Raw genomic sequence first — 19,228 nt, forward strand, 5'->3', positions numbered from 1 at the left:
CGAGAACTACAAATATTACACACCCACGATCCCGAGGTGAGTTTTCCGAGCTCGAACTTTTTCGAGAGACTCTGTAACCATGACATACAACAATTTCTTCCAATCGGACCTATCTTCGAGTCAAAACTAAAATAATCTACTTATACTCTCGAGGAGGATATCGAAGAGGAAACTGAAGAGAACGGAGAAACTGTAAATAAAAGAATGAGAAGCAAACCGAGGGAAACAATACAGCTTCGAGACGTTCGCATTAAAACAGAAGTATATGCGAGGATGCACATTATCGTTGCTTCGATAGCCCATTTGATCGGAACGAAAATATCCGCATATACAATAACAAGTATCAGCCAGACGTTGCAATTGATGAGAGAAACGAACATTATTACTAGACAGTGGGTTTTATGCATTTATAATAAAAATTTGTAGGTATAATTTGGAACAGTAAAAACATTATAGCAGGGACCATAACTGTTATAACAAAAAAGAAAAAAGTCATAGAATAACAAGTATTTCATCGAATAAAATCATATTGGTTACGAATGAGGATTATAAGTAATCGGAAAGTTTTTCTCTTATTGGTAAATATTCGACCACTTATAACAGTTATCAATGAGAGAAATTTATTTCGATCGCTCTTAACAGTTATCAATGGGAGAAGTTCATTTCGATCGCTCATAACAGTTATTGATGAAGGAAATTTGTAATATTGATTATTATTAAATAGTACAGCTTTCAAATGGTAGACAATTAATTGCTACAATTGAAATTTAATGTGACAAACAGATTTTGTGTTGCTCTTCTGGTCTATGTTAATTGGTCTAATTGTACGAAACCTTCTCAATGACTTGCTCCATCCGAAAAAGAGTAGACAATTCAGTAATTAAACAAGCAACCAAAATGAACTTCTTTTTGGACACTAATAACTGTTATCTGTAACCAAAAGATATAAAAATCGATATTTTTTAAACATTTTGTTCTTCGAATTTTTTTCTTTATATTTTGTGTAGATTATCTTACATTTCAATAATAATCAACTTTTTATCAATGATTTTTATCGTAGAAAATTTTAGAATAACTGTTATTTTTGGTCCCTGCATTGTAGATTATATTAGAGAAAAAATTAATTTCTATTTCACTCCAGGTTGAATCGCAATTCGGGTAGAAAATTTCTATTTTGCATAAAGATCCGCTGTCTAGTTATTACGCAGGAATTGCTTGGGACGAGCAAGAAGGTGCAGCGACCCCCCACTAATATTCGGACACTCTTAAAAAGACGATAACTTTTTTAATATCCGACCATATACGATTTCAACTGTTTTAAGAAGTTAGAGCAATTAGTTTGCTACACAAATTGAAAAAAATGTTGAAGAAAATTGCAAGTTGTCGGAATTGCAAAGAAAATACTAAAAGTTGTATTTTATTATTTATTTATTTTGCAATACTAACTGCTATAAATCTAAACATCCTGCAATGTCTGTCGTTTTTCCCCGCATCAACCGATTTCGATGGAACTTACACAGTGCATATAATTGACATAGATCTACAAAACGTATTTTTTAAATTTCCAATATAGGCCTACATTAAAAAGTTATAGAATGCAACTGTTAGTATTTCCTCTACAATTCCGACCAATTGTAATTTTTGAAAAAATATCTCTTGACATCATGTAGTAAACTAATTGCTCTAGCTTCTCAAAAAGGTTCAAATCGTATAGTCCAATATTAAAGAAGTTATAATTTTTTCTAGAGTGTGTCGAATATTAATGGGAGTCACTGTAAATTGCACAAAGAAGTTTGGTAATGAAAGATAGATTACTATTAGCTTGTAACATAGATAGGCACAGTTTCAGCAGTAACCATGTCTTAATTGTTATCGTGAATTCGATTTCTGCACTTCCGAAATCTGCATCACGAGTCCGACAATAAATATTCTAGTACAATTAATTTTCTATCGACTCCCATAAGAGTCCTCGCTCCGCGTAGCTTCCCGAATCGCAGAATTTCGTCCACAACGGTGCCGAATCGAGACGTTTCGAGGTCGATGTATGTGTATGTGTGTTTCTGGGCGAGTTACGAGGTCGATTCGCGTGGTAAAGGCAACGGTGTACCGGTGTACGTAGGTCCGATCGATTTTTTCGTATATTATCTATGTATCGATATATTGGCACCGGTCCCCTAAGCGGATAATCATCGGAATTTTTAGTGTCGGGCTTTGACGTAACGAGAACGAAGGCGAGTTGAGGGCAAGGCGCATGTCGATGCTCAAGGCAGCCAATGGACTGGTTGAAATATTAAACGGGAGCAAAGACCCTGTTCTCGTGCACCACGTAACCGTGGTTCAATTTCTGCGCCAGGGGCGGTCGAACGGCGACTGGGGGGAACGAAGGGGCTCAATGAAAATAGACGACGACAAGAGGGGTGGGCGAGGGCTGCGATTTTGATGGTACTACCAGCGACATCTACATTTCGCGACCAGCTGCGAGCCAGCGAACAAAAAAAAAAAACACGGCGAATCACCCCCGGGGTTGACGCTTGCGCAGCTCGATCGAATCTTGCACCTCGTGCTCGCACGAGACGACGAAACTCGACCGAGTTGTGCACCATGCATCCCCACCGATGCTTAGGCTATTTTACGTCGGACTATACTTCTACAAGGTGCGTCCTTGCTTCTTCTTGAAGATTAAATCGAAGGACGTGAAAAGAAAGTGCAGTAGACTCGAACAAATACCCAACGAGAAAATGTGATCCGAGGTTAGCACTAGTTACATTACGAAATTTATTTCTATTTTGTTCGAAATAACTCGCTATTGTCTGACACGTTTTATTGAAAATGTTGAGTGTCAGGTCAGCCGTACATGGCTGAGACAAATTTTTCATGAGACACGTGATAACATTTGTTCCTTTATATCCTCTCTAGGAAAATTTTCTATTAGATATGCAGGTCGATAAGTATTTATAGTTTGTTCGCAATAATTGGCTATTCTTTGACACGTTTTATTCGAAATGTTGAATGTCAGGTCGGTCGTACGTGACCGAGACAATTTTTTGACGAGCCACGTGATAAGATTTGTTCCTTTATTCTCCCCCAGCAAATTTTCTATTAGGTATGCACGCCGGTAAGTAGAATTTAGTATGGCAGTTTATGTCTGTCTACTGCCCACTGTTTCTACTTACACTGAACATTTCTATCTGCGGACTTGATTGTTACGAGACTGCGGATTTTTTTGATGCGTTCACGATGGAAATATGTATGTGAAATATGAAACAGTAAAATAGTAGGATAGTTAAATATTATATATTTGAGAAATATCGTGTGTGTATTACTGTTAATTTAATAAGATTATTCAGGGAACAAAGTTAATTCAATTACTCGCCTCTTGTTCCTTGGATTTGATAAAGACAATTTCTAATTATTACTATATTCACCTTTCGTCAATATCACTGTCCCCTACGTTGTATTTATTAAATAAATACGAACGATAAAGTAATAAAATGTCAACGTTGATGTTTATTTTGTTTAAATATTAGCTCAAAGACAGCAAAGCCCGGTCGCGGAAGGTAAGTGTTTACTTTTTTCAGCAAACTTAATTATCTTAGGAAAGCAGCATAATGATAAATTTTAAATCACTTTGTTTATCGTACGTAATTTATTCGAAAATACCTGATATTATATTCTCCCTCGGGAGGAGAAATCTTTGTGCAATGTGTTCATCGTTAGATTGCGAATTTTATGGCTTTATGACAAAAATAAATAGCTGTAATTTAAGACAGTAAAAATATTAGAAGAATTTAAAAATACTATTGTATTATTGTCAATCTGTTAAATCTATTAGGAAAGAAAATAAATTACTATTTCGCTGCATGATTCATGTAGATCATGAATGCGATTCATGTAGACAATTTTTATTTTGTATAAAGATCCTCTGCCTATACATTAATATTAACCCTTTGCAAGAGGTGCCAGTCAAAATTGCCATGTCATTATTTGGAACAGTTTTTAAATGATTAAATTTTACTGTATCCTAGAAATTGCTAGAAATCCAAATGTATGAGAAAACAGGTTCAATTTCATGTGAATAGTGTACAACAGATTATACATATACAATAAAAATCTAGGTTAAAATTAATTCGAGTCCAAAAGGTTAACAAATAAATCACAATGTCGAGCTCCGTCCATTCATCCAGCTCATGTCCATTATATTTTTTAAAAGAAATGTCTTATTGCTCTTGGCCTACTGTCGAAAGAAAAATCTTCTACGAATTTTGTAATGAGAATTTTGCTCTTCACGTTTTGGCAGCTTTCGTTCAGCAAAGATGGCCCCCAATCCTCTAACCACGTTGGAGCGAAACCATGTTGTACGAACGCCGTGTTATACGGGTATTGCCTGTACTTTTAAACGAATGGAGATGCAGTCGCAAGTAAAGAGCATTGGCTCTATTCGTTCCGTGTTATTCAAGACAGTGGTAATTCTTTCTCCTCCCTCGAGAGCTCCGGTGTTTGCGCGGTTCCCTTCTCGCCTACAGATTTATTTCTTATTCATGAAGCGTTTCTTACATCGTGCAATAGCCATCGGTACACATTTTAAATACAGGTTTTCCACGCGGCGAGCGCGTAAAATATAATCTGCTCGACAGCGGTTGATACAGGAGGTACAATATTTTCGTAACGTAAGGGTCGATTGAACAATTCCGCCCCTGTATAAATAAAACATGAACGAATGGAAATAACCGACGTGTCCATCGAATAACCGGACTGTTGTAATAAATGCACTTGATTTTAACAATTTACTTCTGCCCCGTTTCAAAACATTTCTCACCACTGTCTGCGTGTTTCCACCTAAACATTTTTCATTCGCTAAAATATTGTTCGAGTCGATCTTTTATCAAATAAAATCCCACTTTTCCGGAGGAATGAATGTTTTTTAACACGCCTCTCATTTTCCGGATTTAGTCGGTTTCTGCTTTTATTTGTACGCCCAGCTAAACATTGAATTCGCGATTAATAAAAGGGAGATTGTTGCACACGTATCGTAACAAGGATTACCTACCACTGCATCTGACTATTTTACATTAGCTCGTAAAAATAACAAAAATTTTTTTTATTGTTATTGGCAGTGTTGGACAGTAAATAATTATTTATTATTTGAGCAAGTCTAAATAGAATTATTTAAAATAATAAAGTTAATTGTTATTTACAAATACAATTTCAATTATTATTTGTATTGACAAATAACTTCCGGATGGGCCCGACCACTGGCGATATACCTGAGAAGGTTGCTATAGCAGACAAAAAACGCCCCACGTATTGTATAAACAAAATACAAGAAATAAGAGAAGACCAAAAACTATTTATTTGATTTCCACCTCAATCCAAATAATGAATATTTTATTTGCAAATAAGAAATAATAAATAGATCACTTTTGGAATGATTTAAATTACTTTTATTTAAATAAAAAGTTTATTTATTATTTGCAATTAAAATCACACGTTTATTTATTATTTAAAATAAAATTTGCCTAACAACTGGTTATTGGTCTCAATTGCGATGGAAAAAGTAAAGCTCACGATTTTTAAATTTTTTATCTGTGCCTTTAACGACAATTTAAAACGTGTATTTTGTCAATCTAAGGAAGTTATACACATGTAGAAAGTTAATGGTGATTGTAAGATGTAAAAATCTTTGAATTTAGGATTTGAGATTCCTTTAAATCGTAAATGTTTACAATATTGAAAAAGTTATTCGTTTTTAAAAGATGTACGAATACTTTGTACGCATGTGTATTAATCCTACGGATCATACGACCAACGAAGTGACGATCGTCAGTTTGTGATATTAGAAGAGACTACTTATGGCACTATCTGAAGCTGTTACGGGGTTAATAACTACAAAGCAGAGTTGCCGGTGAACAGCTGAAGTACAAACTTGAACGCTACTGTTCAACTTAAACACGCTTTGGTCGTTCGCTGACGTGTTTATTGCCCCTAATGCTTCCATTAACGCTATTTAATAGCCGCGAGTAATTTCGTATAGTAACAAGCAAATTGGCTCGGTGTAATCAACGTTATAGCAACCATTGTGCATCGGAGCTGCAAATAGTTGTTCATTTCTACTCGAATGCCATTCGAACCTGAGGATTCGATGTTTCAATCACGTGGAACTATCGAAAAGACACAAACGAAGGAGTCATATCTAATTAATATATACAGGGTGTACCCGTTAAGTTGTGCAATTAAAAAATGCTTTTTACGTAAAAAAGTAAAGGCCACCTTGACTTTTTTAAATGGCGCCATATGTTTTGGACATCACAGGATTGTTGCTGACGTCGAGACGAATTCAACAGTGTATTATACTATGACCTTGAAATGACCTCAAACTCAAAAATTTTGTGCAAACGTAGTTTTAATTACAAATTATTTCTTACAATATAAATCAAGTTACATCAGATGTACGAACTGCGATCCACCTTCTATCACGATTTGATCTTTCAGAATGAGTAAGTTTCCAAATACAGAAAGATGTTATCTGTGTTCAATGAATGAGGAAAAAGTGTATGCACGGCGGAAATATTGTACAAAGAACGATTTCCAAATAGGATTTGTCCTTCTAGAGAAACGTTCCGTTATCTTCAAAAATCATTGCTTTTACGTGGTCAATTTCCTGATGGGAAACATCCCAGTCGCAGTAGACCCGTCACAAATGAAGACAATGCAATCTAAGTTATTTTGAAGCCAATCCGCACGCGTCCATTCGACAAGTTACAAAAGAAAAGATACAAATATCATCCATTTAAAATGACATTAGTTCAAGAACTGCGTGTTACTGATGGATAGCGGCGATTAGAATTTCTGGCGTGGCTAGCTGCTGCTAATGAAGAGGATCCTGATATTTTTATGAAAATTATGTGGACAGACCAATCTTTATTTACAAATAATGGTGTTTTCAATCGACGAAATCAACGTTATTGGTCAACAGAGAATCCACACTGGACACGAGATCGCAACTTTCAAACTAAAATTAGTGTCAATGTTTGGTGTGGTATTTTAAATGGTCGCTTAATCGGACCATATTTCTTCGAAGAAAATTTGACAGCTGCTCGATATTTTAACTTTTTGGAAGAAAAACTTCCACACTTATTGCAAGACATTTCACTTATTAGGGGATATCTTAACGACAAGTTTAGAAATCGTTGGATAGGATCGTATGGTCCAATTCGTTGGCCACCACGTTCCTCGGTTCTGTCTCCGTTGGATTTTTATTTTTGGGGATATCTGCAATCCGTTGTATACGACACAACAATCAGTAATGTTCAAGAACTTCGGAATCGCATAACAACTGCATGTAATGACACAAACCGAGACGCTCTAATTATGGCGACAACGAAAAGTCTAATACAAAGATTGCAGTTCGAACATCTAATGTAACTTGCTTTGTTTTGTAAGAAATAATTTACGTTTGCACAAAATTTTCGAGTGTGAGGTCATTTCAAGGTCATAGTATAATACACTGTTAAATTCCTCTCGACGTCAGCAACAATCCTATGACGTCCAAAGCATGTGGTGCCATTTAAAAATGTCAAGGTGACCTTTACATTTTTACGTACAAAGAATTTTTTCAGATTTAAGAATATGCGAACGTGTAGCTCACGAAGTACTGACAAACTTTTGTCTAAAACATTTTTTAATTCTCACCACCGGAAATGCCTAAAAAATGGTGACATAACTTATCGGGTACACCCTGCATACATATAGAAGAAGAGCTTATTATATGTGAATTTAGTTCGACCAGATTATATGGTTTGATTAATCAACAGTCGTTGCCGGTGCGCCGTCTCAAAAGATAGCCCGAATCCGAGGAGTTATGCACACAGGGACAACTATGAGTTATTGCTGTCGCGTTACCGTGGCCTCTGTTGTTCCATTGTTTCTATTATTACATACGTCAAACCCGCGAATGAATTATGCATGCCCAGTAAACGCAGAAGTTGATTCGCGGTGGTTTACATGCACACCTACATAGTCGATCGAAGATCTGCGGGGGCCGTTTGCATTTCGCGAGCGTTATCCTAACGTTAAACTAAACGCGAAGTCGCCGATTATTTTCTAACAGAGCAAGAAAAAGGAGATCAATCTTTAGACTGCGGATCTTTATGCGTTTATATGGCTTCTGAAGATTTCCAACAAATGCTGGAACATCAAATTCCACCGAATTTAATACGATATTGATCTATTTCAGATCTATAAATGCTAGTAACACTGAAAATAAGATTCCCTGTTCCCACTTTCTTGAAATTTTCCTGCAAAATTCAAATATTCCATAAACATAGCACCGTAAGTTCGTATTCTTTTTATTAAAATTATACTTAAACGTGACGAACTAATCAAGCACAATATAGAGCAATTAAGCTCGACCTTCAACATTTCCGTATCATCTGTAAAACAAATTTATTCTGAGTCTGGTTACCCATTAGATTCGTTTGTGAAATTTCAGTGGGCATTGCTGTTACTTCACGTGCGAGTCCATCAATTAACATTGATTGATGGCAAAATGCAATACAGCGAGGAATACATTGAATTCGGTGCTTTAATACGAACTATTTGTATTGTGTGTTACATACAACGATAAATATTTCTATACAAAATGGAATCTGAAAAACATCCCTTGCAATCACATTTTTACGATTTCAGTATTTCAGTATTAAATAAAAAACAGTTGTTCATGCATGAGAATATTTTTTTGTTACGTATGATTCCTTTGGAATGACTAATTAACTCGAAATTCCTTTGTCGCGAGCGTATATCGAAAATGTTCTTGATCCTGGAATTCATCGAATTTCGATTACGAGTATTACGAACTGGCGCTGCGTTTCCGCATAATAAGTTGATGCAAGTATTTATTGGACGCATTTGTACTTGCTTAATTACATTGTAATGCCGCCGGCCATTATTTCGATGCGGATGAATCAATGGGACGATAATACACTTTCGGTAACCAGCTTCGCTGCCATTTCGACTGCGTCTGAAACATGCGTGCACGTTTTATAGAAACGCATTATACCAATTCTTAGAAGCATATATGTATTTATAAACAAAGACCGAAACACGTGTTCCGTCAATTAAAAAGTCAATTAATAATTTTTCTTGAAGCAAAGATAAAGTAATACGTGACGTGACAGGTTCCAAAGTTGCGTAGTTAAAAAAATATATTAAAAAAAAACTTTTTAAAAACCACGCTTATATTAAAATGCACTAAAAAGGAGAAAATAGCTTTTTTAGACATTAGACATTAGTGTAGTTTTAGACATAAATAAAAGCGTGGAGCGCTAAACTATATTGACGTAATCTTCGTGGGCACTCCACGCTTTTATTTACAGTCACTAATGCCTAAAAAAATTATTTTCTCCTTTTTAGTGCATTTTAAGATAAGCGTGGATTTAAAAAGTTTTTTTATATATTTTTTTATTTTCTACTTTTGAGTTTTTTTTAAATGGAACGCAAGATATAGTAATACTAGGCTGAAATAGTAAGATATTGAAACGCAAGATATGGAAATACGCGAGAAAGAATGAGGGGATGACGCCGAGAGACGACGTCTCTTGATGGAGTCCGAAATTGTCCGAAATGGAACTGAATTGTATGAACGGAACACCATATTGACCTCCTTCGGTGCGAAGTAGGTCAGTGGAGTGGGGATGAGTCGGAGTGGAAACGCGTAGTGGAGTAGGGAGCGCTGGCGCGCGGAGTGGGGATCGCTGAACGTGATAACGTACTACCGAGTGTCGCGCGATGAGGTGTCACGTTGGTCGCCCAGCGTAATTCGGCTAAGTTTCCCGCGGGACTCAAATACGACCGTCGGAACACAGAACGTAAACGGAGCGAGAAGCGGGAATTCATGTTGTATATCCAATATATAATATCCTATTTTTAATTAACTCGAACAAGAAGAGCGTCACCCATATTTAGGTGACGGGGCCCCCACGGAAGCATACCCGTCACCGAGATATGGGTGACGTGGCGACCAACGTGTTAAATATTTTTTGTCTCCCAGGCGCACAGTTATTTTCAAATTTGTTTTTTAATATTGCATTGTCATCCAGTTCTGAGCTATGTTTAAAGTTTCAAGTCTCTAGCTCATCGGGAAGTGATTTAAAATTCAATTACAAGATTTGAAGCATACAACAACGAAAACGACAACATTGTCAACTCGGCAAGCTAATATAAGCGTGGTAAAAACTAAAAGAGACAACATATTTCAATTTCATCAATATCCGCGAGGAAGTAACGTTCCGATAAGTTTACCGGATTTAGTCAATTTCAATGTGTACAACGTGAGATATATTTTTCAAGATAATACTGTTATTATGAATTCAAATTGGTCTCTGTGTTAGAAAATACAAGGTTTGGAAATATCTCTGCAAAATGGTGGAAGGACAGGTGGTTGAAACTTGAAACCCTTGGCTCCGCGATACATCAGTGTACCTGGAATCGGCTACAAAAATATCCTGATCCTAGCATGGAGATCTTTCACGCACACTGCTGAAATTCCGGTGTTTTTCGAGAACCACTTTCCAGTGTGCATACCTTTACAATCTCCATACCACGGACGAAATTCCAAAATGATTTACGTCTCTCTTGCTGCTGTGACAATTCGAAAATTACAATTTTAAGGAAAACCGAATTATTGTAACTTTGCAACAACGCCAGATTAAAATTCGAAAATTGATACGGATGTTGAGTCTATGTACATGGAAATATAATTATTAGAAAAAATGAACTAATTAGAAGAGAATATAAAAAAAAATCTAGGAATTGTTATGTTGTTCTCAACTTAAAAAGACTGTCAAGGGATGAAATGAATTTTACGGTTTCTAGAACCATTAAAAATTCATGTCCTCTCTCCGGACACGAATTAATTCGGGCAATCAATAACAAACAAGATCAATGCCTTACAGGACATTGCTGTTTTAATTTCAGTTCGGAAACTCGTAAGATAAGCCGAGAAATCGGATAATCCTGATTAGCATGGTAACCAGCGAAACACTCGCAAACTTTTACACTCCACTTCGTTATTTTATTTGCGGACGCATTCAAACTTGCCGGAAAAGCATTGTCGCATTACGCTTTAATGCGCGGATTCAATGAACAGAGTCATTCGGCTGAAAACGATTTTTAGACTTTTGGCGTGTATAATTCAATCTCGGATGATTCAGACCGTGGTTCTTTATACATTTATGATAATAGTGAGCAACATTCTTCTGTTTAAAAAAGTGTTATTTTGAAATAGTTATTCGTTTTTAAAAGATGTATGAATATTTTGTACATCCACTGTAAATATAATTTTATTGCTAGTACTGCTTCATGAAGAATGAAATTTTTTATTGGGACGTGTATAAGTTCCAAGAAAAAAGTAACATTTTTAAAAATCGATCAATAACAATTTAAAAAAGAATTATTTCATTAAGATGTACATACGAATACTTTGTACGCCCACTGTACAAAGTAAAGAAGTGAAAATAAATAAGAGGGAAGAGAAATTGATAAATTGTCCACGCCCATCGGTAGTCGCGATGCTCGCGCACGAGAAAATGTAATTATAAGTGCAACATTATCTGGCAACCGGCTTGGCGTTCGTATTTTGTTGGCGACGAGAAACTTTCCCGACTGCTTTTAAAGCTCGACCGAGTTACATTTCAAATTCGCAATATACAATCTCGAGCCGCGTAAATTCCCGCGAGTTCCTCCTAATTAACGAGATGGGAATCTTGTCCCTTTCAGCGAGGCCACTTTTAATTGTTTTAATCTAATTTCGGTGTACGCGGCGAACGTTCGTCCGTAGACTTCCGTGATTATCGTGTTGTAAAATCTTGGTTTTTCCTGCGGTCGGGTTCGTTTCTTGCGATGAATTCCGTTTAAACGTGGCACCGGTGAATAGCCAGTTAAGTTGTCACGCGACGTTCTTTCGCGACAAACTGAATGAACATCGCGCATCTTATCTCGCTGATATATTCCGTCTATTAGCGCAGACACGCTCTTCGTTAAAAGTATGACGAGACGCGCAAAGAACACTGCTGTCACTGTCGAGAAGAATACGAACGGTGGATTCTAACAAGATCGCTTTCCGCGCCATTTATTCGAAAACACTGAGGAAATTCGTAATTAGTAGACGCCGCGGCGGATCTCTGTGGAGCAGAAAAATTGAAAAAGTCGATTGCAAAGAGCGGATCTTTATGCATTTATGGTCCGTGGAAGTTTTTAAAAAATGCCAGAATATAAAATTTGATAGATTTCAGTGCGATTTTTATCTGTTTTGTATCTACAAAGGCTGTTCCCATTGAAAAAGGATTTTATTTCATTCCACTTTCTAAAAATTCATTGGGTGATTCAAAAGTAGAAGTTCACGCCATCCCTAGTGAACACCGTTTAACATTTAATAATAATTAGACTGCAGATGTTTATGCAATTTTCAATATTTGTGGACAGATTTCAAGAAAGTGGGACCGAACCAAATCTTATTTTCATTGGCAATAGCATTTGTAAATTCAAAATAAATCAAAATCATACCAATCCACAGTTTATTCTAATAATTTCTTAAAAATTAGACCATGGATTTTTATAGACGGACAAAATCCGTAGTCTAGTGGTAATTAAATTGAAAATGAAACATTTCTTTAACAGGTTCTTTACGCAACTAGATTTAACATAACACAGCTAGTGATTATCGACCGTGATCACTTTTACCGGAAATAATTACGGCACGAATGAGAGATTATATTCATTGAATAATCAATAATTTCGATTAGTAATCAACAAAAGCGATTCGGGGGGAATTTAATTGTTAGACGTGATTAATGCATTCATCATTAGTCGCGCCCATGCTTACAATTACATTATAAATTGCATATTGAGCGGTCGAATTGACCGTTATCACCAGTAAATTGTTTTACGATTCCGAATTCTGTAAATGTGCAGCGAGTATATGTATATTTCTTACACCTGCGCGAACCACGAGCACAGCAATCAGGATACGCATTATTGATGCTGTTATGACATATTGAATAACGGGGAACATGCGTAATTTAGGGTTACATTCAGTGCTCGTAATACGTTCTATTTTCGAGTAGTCGGTGTAATTAGAATCGTTCAGCTTTCGCTCTGTACTAGTTTACGGTTCAAACTCATAACAGAAATTGCTTCTAAAAGTCTTTTCTAGAATATTTTCATTCTGTATGAGTTCTTCATTTTGTGGAGAAGAAATTGATATTGTGCCCAAGTATGAACCACTTTTTGTTGATGTCATTTTTTGATTTTTTTAGAATGCTCTTTTTCGACCAAAAGATTACCAGTTGTAGATGCATTTCCACCCCATAAAATTCTGGGGTCAAGTTTGTTAAAAAATTAATACAGCTTGGGAAAAATATTTTTTTTTGTGGTGTATCATTTGCAGGTTCCAGCGAAAGGGGTTCTTAATATGGTACACCTTGAGTCCCTAATGAACCACTTTTTTATGTTATTTTTATATTATTTTAGAATGCTCTTATTCGACCAAAAGATTACTAGTTGTACATATATGCATTTCCTCCCTATACGATTCTGGGGTCAAGTTTGTTAAAAAATTAATACAGCTTGGGAAAAATATTTTTTGTTGTAGTGTGTCATTTCCAGGTTCCAGCGAAAGGGGTTCTTAATATGGTACACCTTGAGTCCCTAATATGACACCTAGTGCCATATTCGGCACCCATAGCAAGGATGTCAATAGCTATACCCATATTAGGGAACCCTTGGTAGTGCCATATTGTGAACACCGCGTGGCCTGATAATATATAGATAATATATTTATATGATATATAATATATAATTTCATCGCTGAATTATCTAGAGCAATATTCACATTATTAGAAGATTATTTAAACAGATGTACCTCCGATTTCAACAGCTTGTTGATGCAGTTGATTCTGCTGTTCAAGATCTCCAGCTCCAGAAGCTCCTTGTTCAGCTGTCGAATGAAAAACATCCTTATTAAGTGTATCGCGCGAGAGAGAGAGAAAGGGGGAGATCTACTAAGAGGACCCACCATTTTCTTTGTCTTCTCCTGGAACACGTCGGTCTGCTGCAGCTGCAAATGAGATAGCAATTGACCATTTATTTGAATTGAATTGTTGCAAGGGAGTCGGGCGAATCTTCGCTGCGAAACTCGTTGCAAAACAACGAATTGCACTTTCGGTTCGCGCAAAAGGATTACTACTTTGCCTCGTCTGAAACGAACTTACGTGCTTACGGATACAGTTGTAAGCTGGCCCGATGTCCGTCAGACTTTTCTTCCGCGGAAATTTCTGCAAGAAATCGCTAATTGTTATTTATCCCCTGCAACCGGAGCGTTGCAAAAGTTTTGTGCGTTCGATTGACGAAGTAATTGTCAGTGCTTGGAAGTAGACAAGGGAAACCAGACAGAAAGTCTGTCTTTTCTTTAGTAACTATTAGACTGGGGATCGTTATGCAAAATAAAAATGTTCTGCATTGACTGTGAGCAGCAGGAGTAAAATAAAAATTGATTTCATCCCTTAATGACTTTGTTACACTAAAAACAACATCATAACATCCTGAAATTTTTCTAATCCTTTAACCGACTTCGAAAAGGGAGGAGGTCACTCAATTCGATCTGTATGTGCCTTTTTTTCTATGTAGTTCACCGATTACGCCGAGATGGATGGACCAATGGGAACGAAACCTTCTGCATTTTGTAGGGTATGTCTCCCGATTGGTTCCTTCAAAAAAAATTTTGCAATTTTTTATTCCTTACGATTTTATTTGTGAAAAATGAATTATTTCATGTATGTTCACCGATTATTCCGAGATGGATGGACCAATCAAGACGAAACCTTCTGCATTTTGTACGGTATGTTTCCCGATTAATCCCTTGAAAATAAAATTTCCATTTTTTTATTCTTTGCGGTTTTTATTGAAAATAACCAATAAGACCGAAAAACCATCCTCCAGTGTTGTTGCGGATAAATACATAGGCATAAAAGAGATTATTACGTATAAGAATTTGGCGCGGACTAGATATAGTTATCTGCGTATTAGATATATAGTTTATAAGCGTATTGTAAGATATAAGCGACGTTGTGTGATGTAGTTCCTTCTACATAAAGGTGCGCGAATCTCGGCGAATGGCCGAGTTGGAAAAATCGGTGTTGAAATGCATGGTCAAGCGAAGCGAGTAAAGCTAGACTCAAGGCGTCTACCTTATAGGCCGCTAGAAAACCTCAACAAATGGAGGGAATATTTCCCGGATATGAAGGTTTACCGAAGAGTTCACCCAGGGCCGTCAGGCTACTGGAAGAAGCCACGAGATTCGCTAAGCACCTGAAGAGAACAAATTATTCGGAAAGCAAAAAGTATGAAATAATTTCTATTTAATTGATGTGAATACACACGAACTTGAATGCGATACAATCTTTTCGGAGGCGGCGCAAAATTGAAAATTTTCCAAATGACAGATGTTGCTGATTATGATTTCATTGGAAATCAGTAGGTGGGAAGAGAAGATACATTAATATGTGTGAAAGCATGTAGAAGAATTTTTGTAATTTTCAGTGTCGAAAATTTTCAAGTTTGCGCCGCCTCCGAAACGATTGCATCGTATTTACGTTCGTGTGTATTCACATAAATTAAATGGAAATTATTTCATACTTTTTAGTGCGTTTTTTCGGTCGTTTTAATTTTTTTTTTACAAAATTTTGTACTGTTTTATATTTCACCCAACCAATTTCTTCGTAAATGCATCAAGATCCGCAGTCTAGCAATTATAATTTATCGACATGCTGAAATTGCACTTCTGCTGTTCGAAATTTACCGAAATTTTGTCATGAATACATCAAATCCTCGAGCTAGTCATGAACAAATTTGAAACAGCGCTGAAAATTCAATGTATTTAGATATTTCACAATTTTTATCATACCAGATGCCCGTAAAAGGATTCCGTCGTTTATCAGCGAATTTTTACTGTTTCAATAATTCTCGAACGAAATACCGGGGTTTCGATTCGACTCTGCGCGAGCTTTCCAAGTAAACAAAAATCTGGAAGAGCGATCATTGTGAAATACTCGGCGCAATTTCCCATGTAAATAAAATACTGTAAAGATTTCGCGAACCCAAACGTATCGCGCGCGCGTTCCACATAAAATGTAGATCCAATTAGCTGGACGCGCTCAGTATCGGATTTATGGACGAAGCGTACGCATAGAAAATGAAGCTTCTACAGATATCACTCTGCAATTTACGCTTACTTTAGCTTCGTCTACGGGTAACGAGTTTCCAATTTCGTTCGGGCAAAACTTTTGCAGCAGTTCATGCATGTTTTAAGACCAGACTGCCATGCCGGTTCCAATGCATTCATAGCGCATCGAACATTTTACTGTGGCAATATGTAAAATGGTGGTTCGCGTAAGAATCCGCGGCAGTCTGTAATTATTGGACCGGGATAGAGGGGGCGTACCTTTTCCGTCTCCATGTGCAGCGTCAGGAAATCTTTCTCGGTCGTGGCACTCGCTTTTACACACTGGAATGGAATCGACGATATCGAATGAAAAGTCGAATTAATGAACGGATACTGGTTCGTGTGTCACGTCGCTTGTGTTTTAAATATACTGACCGATCAAAAGAACCGGACGGTGTAAAAATAAAGAACGATACACACGTATACACGCTCGCGCGGGGACTTTGACGACTCCACTGTAACGTAAGTTAAACAGAGCGGGGTCTCTCGACGCGCGGGCAACTTCGCGTCCAATTGAATTAACCTTTCTGGTCATTAAACATAGACAAAACTTTCGATCTCGCCATTAAACGGAGTTCTACGACGGGAGAAAGGGGGATACAGGAGAGGAAGAGAGAGGGAGGGAGAGACTTAAACGCTCGGCCCTAATAGAAATAAACTTGGTGGCTTTCGCGAGGGCGCAAGCGAGTGACCTCGGTTGTACGCGTACAATAAACTCATCAGCCAGGGAACAACTAAACAATTAACGCCGCGATAAAACGGCGTAAGTCACGACCCGAGCAAAGAATCCGTCGTACAAAGCGGCAACTTCGGCCGAGACTCACCATCAGCGAACAGACGAGAACAATTACGGTCATAAGCCAAGTTAGAAACATGACAATTCCGCAGTGCGAGCCCAGATTCAAAGCGTGTCTCAATTTCGAGTCGACGAGCGAGAGCTGGTACATCTGAAACCAACGAATCGTTATCCCTCTCTCGATCAAAGCAGTTTGGGAACGTCTAGGCGGTATTCTGGTTTCAAATGCTGTCCTTTTACCAGTTTTTAGGAGTCTTTTCTAGGTGGAACTATCGAACTTCCATTAGCGTTTTGCACAAAGATTTCTGGGTGTTGCAAGTAGTTAGATTATTTTGTTCCACCAGTTGAAACGGTCGACTGAACAGTCGAATAATTTTTTAAAAATTATCTCATTATTTGAACATCAAATTGGAGAGCCAAAAACTTGTTAAAGATTGTTTCAATATTTGAAGTCCAAATGGAACAGTCAAAGAACTTTTTAAAAATTCATTATTTGAACTGCAAATTGAAGAGCCAAATAATTTTGTAAAAATTACTTCATCATTGGAACTTCAAACCGAACAGCCGAATAACACTTATGCATCAAGAAAATGGAAAATTGATTTTTTCAAAAGTTCAAAACCAGAATACTTCCTTAACCCTCGAGTACACGGGTCAAAATTATTCATCTTTTACTATACTCTACAACTGTATCGCGTAAAACTAGTCCTATTAGTTTGTTGCATACGAAATAGTTTAACAATAAACCGAGAGTTCATTGAGAAACTCGAAGATAATTCAAAGAGAATGAAAACAGTAGAAATCATGGATCACACAGAGCGAATCCGTGCGCTTGGGGGTTAAGAAGGGTTAGTTAAAAGTTAGGGTTAGATTCGACGGACCAACCAGCGAGGTCCGAAGCCGTTCGGCCGATTGTATCGGTAGTATCGTTGGTTCCTCATGGCGCGTCTCAGCTGCTGTAACTTTTCCAATTTATCGTGCTTATCGCGTGCATCACGTCAATTTCGCTCGAGCCCTGTGGACCGAAAAAAAATCTGTCATTTTTGGCGGACTGTTTGACAGAAAATGAGGAGCCCGACAAGCCCCGTACCCTCCGTGACGTTAGCCCCTCTACGGTGATCGATCACGAACGACGATAACAGTAAACATCGACGCTACAAATTGATGCGGCATATTCAAACAACGTCGGTGACGATGACGATAATACGGCCGGGTTCCAGGCAAGAACGGACACCCTCGTAACGACATTATCTTTTCCACTGATCGTAGCCTCCACCCAACGTCCGTCTGATCCTCCCCATGTTACTCTTCTCCCCATACTACTGCCCACGCACCCTTGTCCCTTCATCCCTTCCAAACTCACGAATCAGCCCTTCGATATTTGCACGAAAGCTTCTCCGATACCAACCTACGATTGCAGGGTCTTCATTCACTGTTTCTTCTTGGTCAACTCACGCTCAATTTTTCTACGAATACTATTAAAATATTCTACGATAAGATGTACCAATTAATCTTTTCGAAAAAGAAACGTAATTTTACATGTTGAAAGATTGTTGACGCTTTCTCTTACTCATCTTTTTCTACTTTGACGTAAAAAAGCAGCAGAAATCAAAGGTGAACCTTTCGATGTGTGACGCCCTCGCGCTCAATTTTTCCACGAACACTATTAAAATATCCTACGATAAGATGTACGAATTAACCTTTTGGAAAAAGAAACGTAATTTTACATGTTAAAATCTTTTTCTATTTTTACGTGAAGAAATATATGTATAGAAAAAACTTTTTAGAAACCACGCTTATATTAAAATGCACTAAAAAGGAGAAAATCATTTTCTTCCTGGTTCTATATAAAATACTGAATCCAGTGAAATGATTAATAATATTTTTCCCCAAAATTTTAAGCAATTAGTTCAAACTTTCTTCTGTTATAAAATTAGTGTGGGAATAGATAGAAAAATTTAATATAAAAAATAAAATTATGACATTAGTGATACTAATTTTCTAACGGAAGAAATTTTGAACCAATTGCTTAAAATTTTGGGGAAAAATATTATTAATCATTTCACTGGATTCGGTATTTTATGGAGAACTAGAAAAAAATTATTTTCTCCTTTTTAGTGCATTTTAATATAATCGTGGTTTTTAAAAGGTCTTTTTTA

The 19,228-nt window shown here is 37.0% G+C and overlaps 1 protein-coding gene across 1 annotated transcript; it reads right to left on the reverse strand.

The window, feature by feature from the left end:
* Positions 1-7,476: 7,476 nt before the first annotated feature.
* On the reverse strand, positions 7,477-18,402 carry LOC143210012 (uncharacterized). The gene is made up of 7 exons (XM_076426427.1): positions 17,951-18,402; positions 17,098-17,220; positions 16,493-16,555; positions 14,265-14,327; positions 14,069-14,110; positions 13,916-13,990; positions 7,477-9,016 (listed from the first exon to the last, which is right to left on the reverse strand). The coding sequence occupies exons 1-7, from the start codon at positions 18,008-18,010 to the stop codon at positions 8,942-8,944; spliced, it is 501 nt and encodes a 166-aa protein (XP_076282542.1). The 5' UTR covers positions 18,011-18,402; the 3' UTR covers positions 7,477-8,941.
* Positions 18,403-19,228: the final 826 nt, after the last annotated feature.

This window comes from Lasioglossum baleicum, chromosome 6 (assembly GCF_051020765.1).
Source record: "Lasioglossum baleicum chromosome 6, iyLasBale1, whole genome shotgun sequence".
Lineage (NCBI taxonomy): Eukaryota > Metazoa > Arthropoda > Insecta > Hymenoptera > Halictidae > Lasioglossum > Lasioglossum baleicum.

Coding starts and splice junctions, on each gene's coding strand:
- LOC143210012 (XM_076426427.1), bottom strand. CDS start 18,010: ATGAGGAACCAACGATACTACCGATACAATCGGCCGAACGGCTTCGGA. Junction 16,556..17,097: donor TTCTCGTCTGTTCGCTGATG/GTGAGTCTCGGC, acceptor ATTCCATTCCAG/TGTGTAAAAGCGAGTGCCAC. Junction 14,111..14,264: donor ACAACTGTATCCGTAAGCAC/GTAAGTTCGTTT, acceptor TCTCATTTGCAG/CTGCAGCAGACCGACGTGTT.